Source organism: Orcinus orca, chromosome 2 (assembly GCF_937001465.1).
Source record: "Orcinus orca chromosome 2, mOrcOrc1.1, whole genome shotgun sequence".
Lineage (NCBI taxonomy): Eukaryota > Metazoa > Chordata > Mammalia > Artiodactyla > Delphinidae > Orcinus > Orcinus orca.
The window spans coordinates 193,051,523-193,063,630 of record NC_064560.1 but is presented as its reverse complement, the minus strand read 5'-3'; the positions used below and the strand labels follow the sequence as shown (position 1 = coordinate 193,063,630).

The 12,108-nt window shown below is 51.0% G+C and overlaps 1 protein-coding gene across 1 annotated transcript in view; it reads right to left on the bottom strand.

The window, feature by feature from the left end:
- Positions 1 to 4,803: 4,803 nt before the first annotated feature.
- The window catches only part of C2H14orf132 (chromosome 2 C14orf132 homolog), a 54,157-nt gene continuing 46,852 nt past the window's right edge, over positions 4,804 to 12,108 (bottom strand). Inside the window, exon 2 of the mRNA XM_012532643.3 lies at positions 4,804 to 10,181. Within this exon, the coding sequence (XP_012388097.1) occupies positions 9,957 to 10,181 (225 nt within the window). The 3' untranslated portion in view covers positions 4,804 to 9,956. The remainder of the gene's footprint in view (positions 10,182 to 12,108) is intronic.

Here is a 12,108-nt window from a genome sequence, read left to right as displayed (position 1 = left end):
CTTGGGCAAGAAACTGTTCCATGCCTCGGTTTCCTCATTTGTAAAAACAGGAAGGAGAGTATGGATGAAAAATACTGCCTACCATATCAGAAAACAAAGGGTATTGCGGCCGTCAAGCAGCAGCCACTGCAGCTCCTCCCAACTGTGCACCCCAAGGGGAATCATGATGGACAAAAACCAAGATACTGACCCTAGATAGTTAAGGTGCGGATCAAAGGAGTGACTCCGTGAGACCAGACTCTCGCATCTTGCTGTCCATAGAAAAGCTCTAAATTCATTTACTTCAGATGTTTGGTTTTCTCTAATTAACAGTAATCTTTTGATGTCCGACTACCTGTTTTTTGTTACAAAAACTCCTCTATATCCTGGCTTCTCCCTTATCTCTTTGGAGCAGTCCCTCAGAGCTATCTGAAAGGCTGTCTTCCAGGCTTGAGTCCTCAGTTTTTTCTGCCAAATAAAACATAATTCTCAACTTTTAGGTTGTGCTTTTTTTTTTTTAGTCGACAAGGTAACAATAGTACCTACTTTATACAACTGCTGCGGAGATGAAGTGAGTTAATGCACATGTAAAGAGCTCACAAGTGCCCTGAACCCCTAGTCAGTGCCATGTTTGCTGTTACCAGTGAGCGACTGAATAAAGCTATAACTGCACACTCACCATACCATGTAATGTTGAAACTCACTGGGCTGGTCCTTCAGATACTATTCATTCAATTCATTCCCTGAATGTCTGTTTTGTGTTTGCCATGAGCCTGGTACTGTGCTAGGTGCGTGGGATAAAACGTTGAGTAAGATAAATTTTGCTCAGAGATGACTCAGAGGGTGGGGAAACTGATGGGTAAGTGAGTGTAGCTTCTGTGATTTGCTGCAGGCAGTGTGACGATGGGGCGGTGTGTGAGGGGCACAGCGGGGAGGGGATTGTTCTGCCTGGGACAGGGGGGCAGAAGTGACACTGCAGAAATGCGTCTGGGGGAGGAGGTGCTCCAAGGAGCCCCGGCTCTTTGTCTCAGCGCAGAGAGAAGTCAGCTGGAGGCAAAGTGATAGGTAAGAAGTGATTTATGAGAACAGGACGGTTGTGAGGTTTACAAGCGGGCGGGCAAGGGAGTGCCACCTTGAGAACTTCGTGGGCTACAGTTTTATAATCGAAGGAAAAGTGGGGAGGAGAAGACAACCTTCGTCCTCATTTTTTTTGGTTTTTTTTTTTTGCGGTAGGTGGGACTCTCACTGTTGCTGCCTCTCCTGCCGCGGAGCACAGGCTCCGGACGCACAGACTCAGCGGCCATGGCTCACGGGCCCAGCCGCTCCACGGCATGTGGGATCCTCCCGGACAGGGGCACGAACCCGTGTCCCCTGTATCGGCAGGCGGACTCTCAACCGCTGCGCCACCAGGGAAGCCCTTCTTCCTCGTTCTTGAGTAGATGTCATGCTTCCATGATCAGTTCCTCCTCCACGTTGGTGGGGCAGGGGGAGTTTTCTGGGCCTCTATATGGTCAGACTGGGACTGTCGTGGCACAATGGAAATGAGCAAAAAGGCGGTAACACATACTAAAATACAGTAAATCATACGGTTTCAGTATAATGTCACCTTTTCCTTATAGTTTTGTTTTTAGTGTGCGCAGAGAAGCGTGTCCTAGGAATCATTAACTTACTGACCTCCCTGGGCAGGATGTGGGTCTCCTGCCACCACTGCTTTATTGTTTTGGGGGCAAGTCTCATACTTCTGTTGCATGGTTTTGTTGCTAAGAAAGCCTGCTTGGTTTTGTGGTTTAGCAAACCTGCTTTCTTGAGTGATCATTAACTTACAGGGATCTCCCATACTTTTTCCTTTACTTATGATCCTTTAGTGGGATGAACTATTTAATCACCTGCTTTGTCCCTTTATTCTGTCCCTATCAGAAGGAGCACAAGAATGGAGGTAACGCTGGCACCAAGCCTCACCGAGGTGAGTCAACAGCAACCTTTAGACAAAGCACAGCTTGGAGTCAGACACAAAGGAGTTAACGTTTTCTTTTCTTTTTTTAATTATCATAATAGAACATGACGACAACAGCAACAGTGCCATGAGTCAAAGGGACATGATTCCACACAGCCACATTTTTACATCCATTAAGGTTAGAGATTTTGAATCAAAAGAGTATGTTGAAACCCTACGTTAAGAAGTAGCCTCATGCAGCTCGATAACAAAATATCAAACAACCCAAACCAAAAATGGGCAGAAGCCCTAAATGGACATTTCTCCAGAGAAGATATACAGACTGCCAACAAACACACGAAAGGATGCTCAACATCACTAATCATTAGAGAAATGCAAATCAAAACCACAATGAGGTATCACCTCACACCAGTCAGAATGGCCACCATCAAGAAATCTACAAACAATAAATGCTGGAGAGGGTGTGGAGAAAAGGGAACACTCTTGCACTGTTGGTGGGGATGTAAATTGATACGGCCACTATGGAGAACACTATGGAGGTTACTTAAAAAATTACAAATAGAACTACCATATGACCCCACAATCCCACTCCTGGGCATATATACCCTGAGCAAACCATAATTCAAAAAGAGTCATGTGCCAATATGTTCACTGCAGCTCTATTTACAATAGCCAGGACATGGAAGCAACCTAAGTGTCCATCAACAGATGAATGGATAAAGAAGATGCGGCACATATATACAATGGAATATTACTCAGCCATAAAAAGAAACGAAATTGAGTTATTTGTAGTGAGGTGGATGGACCTAGAGTGTGTCATACAGAGTGAAGTAAGTCAGAAAGAGAAAGACAAATACCGTATGCTAACACATATATATGGAATCTAAGAAAAAAAAATGTCATGAAGAACCTAGGGGTAAGACGGGAATAAAGACACAGACCTACTAGAAAATGGACTTGAGGATATGGGGAGGGGGAAGGGTAAGCTGTGACAAAGCGAGAGAGTGGCATGGACATATATACACTACCAAACGTAAAACAGATAACTGATGGGAAGCAGCCGCATAGCACAGGGAGATCAGCTCGGTGCTTTGTGACTGCCTGGAGGGGTGGGATAGGGAGGGTGGGAGGGAGGGAGACGTAAGAGGGAAGAGATATGGGGACATATGTATATGTATAACTGATTCACTTTGTTATAAAGCAGAATCTAACACACCATTGTAAAGCAATTATACTCCAATAAAGATGTTAAAAAAAAAAGAAATAGCCTTTTCACTGTAGTAAGAGTTAGTGACCTCATCGCGAAAACTGGGGTCTTCAGTAGCAAAGGACTACGTGAATAGTTAAAATACCTTTTTATTAAGAAAACTGCTTACACTTACAAGTTGAATATGCAAACGTTAGTAAGACACAGAAACATTTCCAATTCTCTGGGCATGAAGAATTGGCATCTGAACTGCAGCTAGTTACAAGAATAAGGTTTAAAACTTTAAATAGTACAAAGTTTAAATAGTAGAAAGAGTGCTAGTATGCTTTCAACTGGGAGAAATAGGGCGGGAAAAGGTCAGAACAGGAGATGTAGATTTGCCCAAAGGCTGTGAACCAGCTCCCCTACCTCCACCCTATCTAAGATTTTCCCCAAGAAGCACCTCTCAGATATATTGTTGAGGAGCCAGGTCCCTCAAGGTCCCAGAGATCCACAGTTACTGGGTGGGAGGACGTGGGACAAGTTCATCCCCACTGTCACATCCACTTTGTACGGTTCTCTATCCAGGGCGACTCCCCATGAAAGCCCAAGACGATGGAAAGGGAGAGGACTTGGATTTCCAAACAACTTGCTAGATTCCAGGTCACTGCCCTTGGCTGGAATTATTTGAACTTGAGGCAGCAACCGTGTTCACTTCTGTAGCTCAGGAGACTTTTGATTTATTAAGTGACTCACAAACGGGGAAAGGTGGAGATTTGGAAGATACCCATAGTTTTGGAGTCAGAGACGGCACAGCCTAAACCTGGGTTTCCCAACCTCGGCATTTGGGGGATGGATGGCATTTGGGGGATGGGTGGCATTTGGGGGATGGGTGGCATTTGGGGGATGGGTGGCATTTGGGGGATGGATGATTCTTTGTCCTGGGGGCTCTTCAGCAGCATCCCTGGCTTCTATCTACTAGATGCCAGCAGAACACATCCCTCCAGTTCATGAAAACCAAAACTGTCTTCAGACATTGCCAAAGGTGCCCTGGGGGACAAAGTCACCCCCAGTTGAGAACCACAGTCCTAGTGGTTCAGAAACTTCATTGGTAGATGCCCTGGGCTCAAGACCCTGCTCTCCTGCTCACCCAAACAGGACCTGGCAACTCTCCCGAAACTCTCGGAGACTCAGTTTCCTGGAGGAAAGTGTAAAAGTTTGGAAGCTCCCTTCCTGCCAGCTTACAGAGCCTAGGTCACAACCGTCTGGATTGCTGGGACAATGCTTTGAACTCTAAATGCAGTGATTCTCTGGTTCATTAGACACTGGGGGAGAGACAGCTGCTGAGACTGATGCTGGGGCCACTGGTGCTGCTCAACCACGTGGAGAGGGCTCGGTGGGGAGGGAAGGCTCTGGTTCCCCCAGTAGCTGTGGCACACAAATTCCTGCAAAGATGACTCGTACATCTGTCAGGATTTATTCCCAAGGCAGCACGGGTCTCAAACCTCCTCCTGGGAATGCAGGAAGTCAGCTTGCAAAAGGACCCGGGAGCAGACGATGGACCTCATCAAACAGCTGGTTGGACAGGTCTGGGCAGGTGCAAGTGCATGATGGTCAAAAGGCAGGTGCCCCCCACATCCCGGAACTGTGCAGCCCAACCAACCCCTCCAAGGCCTTGCTCTGCTTTTATTCTCTATCTTGACAAAAAAAAAAAGTATGACTTTTTACCAAGACTCAGAACAAGCCATGCAGACTTTTCCAAAATTTACATAGTCCTTTTCAGGTACTTTTGACAATTCCATGGCACTCCTGATAGTTGCTGTTTTCTCACTCTGGAGGGAACTTTCCTACCTTTAATCACCATGGTTTGCACTGTTTTGTCCCCTGTCTACCCCCAGCCTCCCATCCAAAAAAAAAAAGAAGGAAAGAAAATGCTCAACGTCTGATCTCAGAAGTGACTCGCTGGGGACACCTGGCCACCACTGAATTCTGATTACCTGGGTTTCCTGGAGTGGCTTCTCTTTCCGCTTGGAGATTACAGACTCCACCCCTGTGGGCTCTCAGTGCCCAGCCACCCGGCCTCCCCTCCAGCCCTATCACGACGCTCTCACCACATGATTGAGGTCAGGGCCCTGTGGAGCAGGTGAGGCAGGAGAGGTGGGCCCGGCAAACACGGGACATTCAGGTTCCAGCTGCTCCCTTGGGCCAGAAGCACAGCTCCTTGGGCGTCTCCAGCACGGCAGCCCAGCCCACCCAGGACTTGCTCTGAAGGGGGCCAGATGACAACTGCCAGAGAACATGATGCCTGTCCCAAGGCTGGGACTGGCATCCGGGGCCCTGCTGTGTTCCCCAGTGAATGCACAGCGCCCTGGGCCAGGCATCCATCCGGGGATCTGTCAGCTCTCCACTAATCTATGATGTGACCCCAGCTGACTTCCCGAAAGTTACGGTCCTGATTAGATGCTCTCTAAAGCCTCTTGTTGCTGTGAGGTTCTACAACTGATAAATACCCGGGCAGTGCTGCCCGCCCCTTTCTAGGACGTCCACTCAAAATCCCTCTCCAGGACCAGAACAGCCGAGCCTCAGAGGCTCATCCTGGGCTGGTCCATCCCAGAGGGCTCATCGTGGAGGGTGCAGATGCAGGGAGACCGAGACGCAAGGTGACCGCCCAGCCTGCAGAGCCAGCAGACCTGGGTCTGAATCACAGCTCCTCGGCGATGGATTCTCACACACACAGCCTGGCCTCGGCTTTCTCAACAGAAAAATGGGACAGTAATTACTGTGCACCTCTCTGTACCTTCACTCCTGTCCCCGAGGGGTGATTTGAGAAGTAAATGAGATACATCAGCACACAGCACAAGGAAGGTGTGTAACGACAGCACTAATCATTGTTAACAATATCACTACTAATAATGAGGGAAGGTCAAGTTCCTGCAGAAGGAGAGGACCGTTTGTCTGGAAGGAATCGGGCAGCAGTGTCGATGGCAGCCAAGTGTCTCCAGTCTCCAGGAAGGGATTCCGACAGATGCTAGTGGGTTGGCGGGCAGCGAGTCCTTCCGTTTAGAACAAGCTGGAAAATGGCCTGTTGTCTCTCGAGGCCCGTGGTACTAGCCTGTCCTCCCTGCTTTTCTCCCTCAGATTCCGGGGGACCCCTGAAAGGAAGTATGAGCATCTTTCTCTGGGGGGTAGACGGGGTCAAGGGAGTCTCATTTGCCTCTTAATCCCATGGAAAGGGCAGGAAAGACAGAGCAGGGGCCCGCAGAGCGGTTGACTCTCCCAAGGCCTATAGGAGGCGGAATCCCCTTAGGACATGCCCGGCTAAAGCGTCCCCTGGCCTGGCCTCTCCTCCAAAGCTCCAAGGACTGCAACTCATGACCTCATAAAGCAAGTGCTGGTCTGTGCGGTGAAGCGCAAACACACACAGGTGTGCGACACCCACGGCTGGCAGAGGGGAAATGCAGAAGCACGCAGAGGCGCATATTCCAGCAGTGGTAGGACCCCTTCTCTGAGGAACAGCTACTGAAGAGGCAACCCCTCCTTCCTCAGCACGGACCCATCAAGCCAGGGTGGGCTCAGGGGCCAGCCTCACATGGGAGAAGCCAGAACGGAAGCCCCAGGCTGGGGTCCGAGAGAGGAGCGGCCATCCCCAGCTGCTCGGGAGAGCCCTGGGGCTCCGCGGAAGACCTGAGTCTGGGCTGGGGCCCAGCCTGCAGCACAGACCATCCCATGACTCTCCTTCTCAATTCTGGCTGTGTGAGCCTCACTCCTCGTGTGGGTCCCTCTGTGGGGCTCCGGGTCTGGGTCAGGGCCTTCTTCATGGGTCCCGAGAAAGCTGGTCTCTGGGAACTTCTCTGGCCATGCAGAGAGACTTGAGTTCAACTTAAAGGGGGGGGAGTGCAGGCAACAGGGACCACCCCCCCCAGAGCCTGGGCAGAGAAGGGGGGATGAACGTGCCCCATTCCAAGGATGGTCAGAGACTTCAACCTGCAGAGGCCACGTCATGACGTGGGAGCTCGGGAAACGGCCTCTGGAGACTCAGGGCCTGGTTTAAATGTGCCCTGGAGGCGCCGCCCAGCCACTGAAGGCAGCATGGCGTTGTTCCAGAAGGAGTCCGGCTTTAAGCCTCACTTTCCTGCCGTGTGGCCGCGGGCAAGTTATTCCGCTCCTCGGGGCTTCTGGTCCTTTAACTGTGTGTTGGAGCAATGATGCTCTAAGGTAAGCGTAGGGATGAAATCTGTGCCTGTGAATCTGGCACAAGGCTTGGACACAAGACTCAAGCGATGATGTCAGATCTCTTGGCCTTTACTTAACATCAAAGACAGAACCCCAACTGCAGCACGAGGGAAGGGGCAGTGCACTCTGGCTAGAAATCTAACATGTGCATCGATCCCTGCTGCTATCTGAGTGAAGGTGGAAAAAAAATTCACAGGAGATGGAAATGGGGTGACCCTGGGCAAGTCACTGTGATCCGTACGATGCATGGTTTAGACAAGAAGCTCTTTAAAGCTCTTGACCATCTATGGCCCTGACACTGAAAAGAAAGACCTGGAAGTTGAATTTAACTGCCAGCATGTCAGTTTTCATGTCAGGGAAAACAAAACCTTCAGAGGGGAGACCTCTGTGCCCAGAAATGCCCAGCGAACACAGGGCCCACCAGGGCTGCCCTGGGAGGCTGGCGGTTTCCTTAGAGCTAAAAGCCAACATTTCCTCTCTTCCCCACTCCTCCCCCTGTTATCAAACATAGAACCTTCTCTCCCATAGCCATCCCCACAGGCCATCTGAGAACGGGGAGCTGCCACCTGCCTCTTACAGGGCTGCAGGCTCCCTGGGGATGTGGGGTCAGAAGACAAAGAATCAGGGTATTGGGGCTGGACGGCCCCCATGAAGACACCTTGTCTCCCCACCCTGGCTCTGGAGTCCCCCCCTTGGGTTCCCTCATAAAGCCGCGTGTCTAAGAAAGACCTTGCTCATGGGGCAGATGCCAGGCCTTGATGGACAGGAGTTTGCTGGAGAAGCAGCTGGAATGATGTGCTCACAACGGCCGCCATCCAGCCCCGCCTCCAGGCTGGTCCTGCCTCCAGACAGCAGGGCGCGCTCAGCGATTCCAGAAGGAGTCCAGGCCAAAGGTACCACAGCCCTTCTCCCGCTCCGCAAAGGTCACGCCAGCTCTCTGTGCTCACGACCTCCACTTGAACTGAAGCACTTGTGGATGGACACCAGGCGGCAGTGACAGATGCGGCCAATAAGGGCTGGCGGCCGGCGCTGTCTGCAGCGTGGGCCGGTAATCCTGTTATCATGGCAGCTCGGTGCCAACCTCCCACAGACGAGTGGCTGCCTCTGGACAATTAAGGTGTCCCTTTGTCTATCAAAAACACTCATTTCTCCTGAGACCACAGTGACAAACTCAGCCTTTTTGCAATTGTCCCCAAGTATGCATGAGGGCTTCTGTACCGGTCTTCTAAGTCTCTCAACCACAGAGGAGGAGTTTATGCCTCTGTTTTCTTCTGTACAGAGCAGGGAGGAAGAAGAAAGCCACTGCTGGCTTGCAGGCAAGCAAGCCCGTGTCTGAGCTCGTCCCACTCGGGGGCACAGGGAGAGCTGTTTCAGGAAGGGGGGCACTGCGCCATGAAGAAAAGTGAGCCCTTTCCTATACTGATCCCCCCAGCACGTGGGTGCACCCAAAGGCCAGCAGCGCTCTGGCCCTGATGAGGGGCTCCCAGGTTTGCCAGCCCCCCAGCCGCTGCCTTTTAAGCTTGTAAGGGAACTGACTCAGGAGAGCATATTTACACCTGCAAGGGTGCATGGGAGCCAAACCAAGTGTACAGTGTGGGTGTCTAACTCCCTGCCCGCCCTGCACACCGCTTCCAGACCCTCTGGACATTCTGCACAGGGCAGCTGAGAAGGCAGGAATCTGCTCAAGACAGTGCTTAGATGGGGCAGAGACAGCCCAGAACTGATGGGCAGGAAATGTCCCTCCTGCTCTGACCCCTGCCTTTACATGCCCTGGGACCACAGGCAAATCACGTCCCTCTCCCTCCCACCCGCCAATCGATGAGGTACACACACCTCATCCCTAAAATTCCGTGATTTCTCAGAGAGGAAAGAGCATCTTCAGTGGGTGATCTAAAGAGTTAATTGCCTGGCAGATCTAATTTTTAAAGGCACCTTCTCCTCTTTTCACAAAGAAGAGAAAGTCCACCCAGCAGATAAAAACCACCATCACTGCCACCCCTGAAATCCACGTCACCAGGAATCCCCCAACCTTGGGTTTCATAAGGGGCCAGGTGTCTGGTAACAAAGACGCCATTTCCAAGTCAAATGAGGAACGTTCTTATGACCCTTCAAGTGACCACCACCAATATTCCGAGGGGCTGACTGGGAAACCAGACTGGGGTGGCAACACTCAAGTTCTGAGGGCTGCCCTTGCCCTCAGGTAAGCTGGCAGAAAAACGAGACACAGAAGTGATTATTCCGTGCCAGCAAAGGATCATCCAACCATGTTTGTATTTTAAACTGACTGGCTGCTCCATCTGGTCTCGTGTTCGTGGAATGCAGTTTCAAGAATTCCCCAATCTACTCCTCGAAGGCTCTGCCCCGGCGTGCCTCCGGGGGCTGGAAGCCCAGGCTCCCATATTTTCTGGATCAGCTGGACCACAGCCTGGAGTATTTGAAATCAGGGCCGCTTGGGGAAATCCCAGACGCATGGTGACTCCCCTTGGAGAGACCGCGCACCTGGTCAGCACTCCTGGTTCTAGAACGCGGGCGCAGCCAAAGGCCAACAGCGACTGCCCCGCTGTGAGCCCGGCGCAGGGGGGGCCGTCCCGGAGCTCCCGCGGCTCAGAAGGTGAAGGCATACACCACCCCCACCACGACAATGTTCCCCAGCGTCGCTATGATGGCGATCCAGAGCAAGACGGCATCGTTGGACGACCTTGGCGGCTCCTCGGGCTGACCTTGGCCGTTGGAGGCCGCGTGCACGTTGGTGGAGGAGTTAAAGAGGGAGTACTCGGTGCTGAAGTCCTCGTTGGGCGAGTCCATGAAGGCGCCTCCCATCATGGGCAGCTGAGAAGAAGGAGAGAGAGAATTAACCAGCGCCCTTGGGAGCTGGGAGGCTGCCCGCAGAGGGGCAGCTGCCTGGTCAAGCAGGCCCCTCGAAGATACAGCACCGAACTGGGCTTTGCTTTGGGTCTTTTAAATAAATGACAGTGCATATTTTTATCTAGAAAATTAGCATTCACAGCAACCTTTTGAGGCAGACACTCACGCCCACTTTGCAGATGAAGAGGTTAAGGCCCCCAGCAGCTCAGCAAACTATCTCAAGGCTAGTTGGCAACTCACTGGGACTTACAGACCCTCCCTCTCTAAATGCCAGGCCCTCCATGACAGCACACATCGTCAAATGGCTTTATTCTTCTAATTGTAAAAGTAATATCGGCTCAGCACAGAACATTAAGAAAATACAAAAGAGGAGGAAAAGAAAGAGAATCATAATCTCACGACTTTGGGATAATCACGGTTCACATCTTCCTTTCTAATCTTTTTCTGTGTGTGTGTGTGTGTGTGTGTGTGTGTGTGTGAGAGAGAGAGAGAGAGAGAGAGAGAGAGAAGTTTTAAACATGTGGCTTTATATTCCTGTATTTAAAAGCCTATCAAGGGCTTCCCTGGTGGCGCAGTGGTTGGGGGTCCACCTGCCGATGCAGGGGGCGCGGGTTCGTGCCCCGGTCCGGGAGGATCGCCCGTGAGCCGTGGCCGCTGGGCCTGCACGTCTGGAGCCTGTGCTCCGCAGTGGGAGAGGCTGCAGTAGTGAGAGGCCCGCATACCGCAAAAAAAAGCTTATCAAGATACAGTTTCACAGTTGTATAATATTCTATCATATATACAAGCCATAATTTAACCGTTCCTCTAGAACTGGAGATTTAGGAATGTTGATGCTTTCCTATTATAAACAATGTACTGGTAAGCATCCTTGTACATACATTTGGGTACGCATACATGCTTGCACGTGCATTTTTTTTTAATATCAGTTGCTTACCTTTATTTTATATTTTTTATTATTTTATTTATTTTATTTTTGGCTGTGTTGGGCCTTCATTGCTGTACTCAGGCTTTCTCTGGTTGTGGCGAGCGGGAGCTACTCTTTGCAGTGTGCGGGCTTCGCATTGTGGTGGCTTCTCTTGTTGTGGAGCATGGGCTCTAGGCGCGCGGGCTTCAGTAGTTGTGGCACATGGGCTCAGCAGTTGTGGCGCACGGGCTTAGTTGCTCCATGGGATGTGGGATCTTCCTGGACCAGGGGTCGAACCCATGTCTCCCGCATTGGCAGGCGGATTCTTAACCACTGCGCCACCAGGGAAGCCCTGCATGTGCATTTTTATTTATTAGGCAGTCCCAGATACAGAGCTTCCCAGTAAGCGGGTATGATGCTTCAGAGCTTCTAATGAACAGGGACAAACTCTCCAGAAGACTGACTAATTCCCAAGGCCTTGTTTGCTGTACAAGAAGCGGCTGGATTGCACTCCAGGGATCAGGGCTTCCTCTTTGCGTTTGTAAAGCCCCTTATTCCTGAGACTCAGATGCGCGGGTAGGGGTGAGTTGGGCTGCTCAAAGGGAGGGCCTGGACCTGGATACAGTCCAGAAGACCAATGTCCAGGCCATCCGGGCCCTTCCAGACCCGTCCAGAGGCTGACACGACTTAAGCCCCAGGGTTGGCTCTGTCAAGTGTGAGGCCCACAATAAACATGTTTTTTTAATGGTACATGAACGAATGAGCACTGAACAGTTAAGCCTTCCTTCGATACACGTTTATTGAGCTACTACTGCTACTACCAGCATGGAGGCCCAGCTACGGTCATGGAATGTGCTAGAGATTTTAAAATAGTCTTATTTAATCATTCAACTATCCTGCTGGAGCATATCACGGTACCCCCATTTCAGATGGGTAAGCAAAGGTCAAGGCCACTGTACTCGTCTGTGCTGGGGTCAGGGCTGAGAG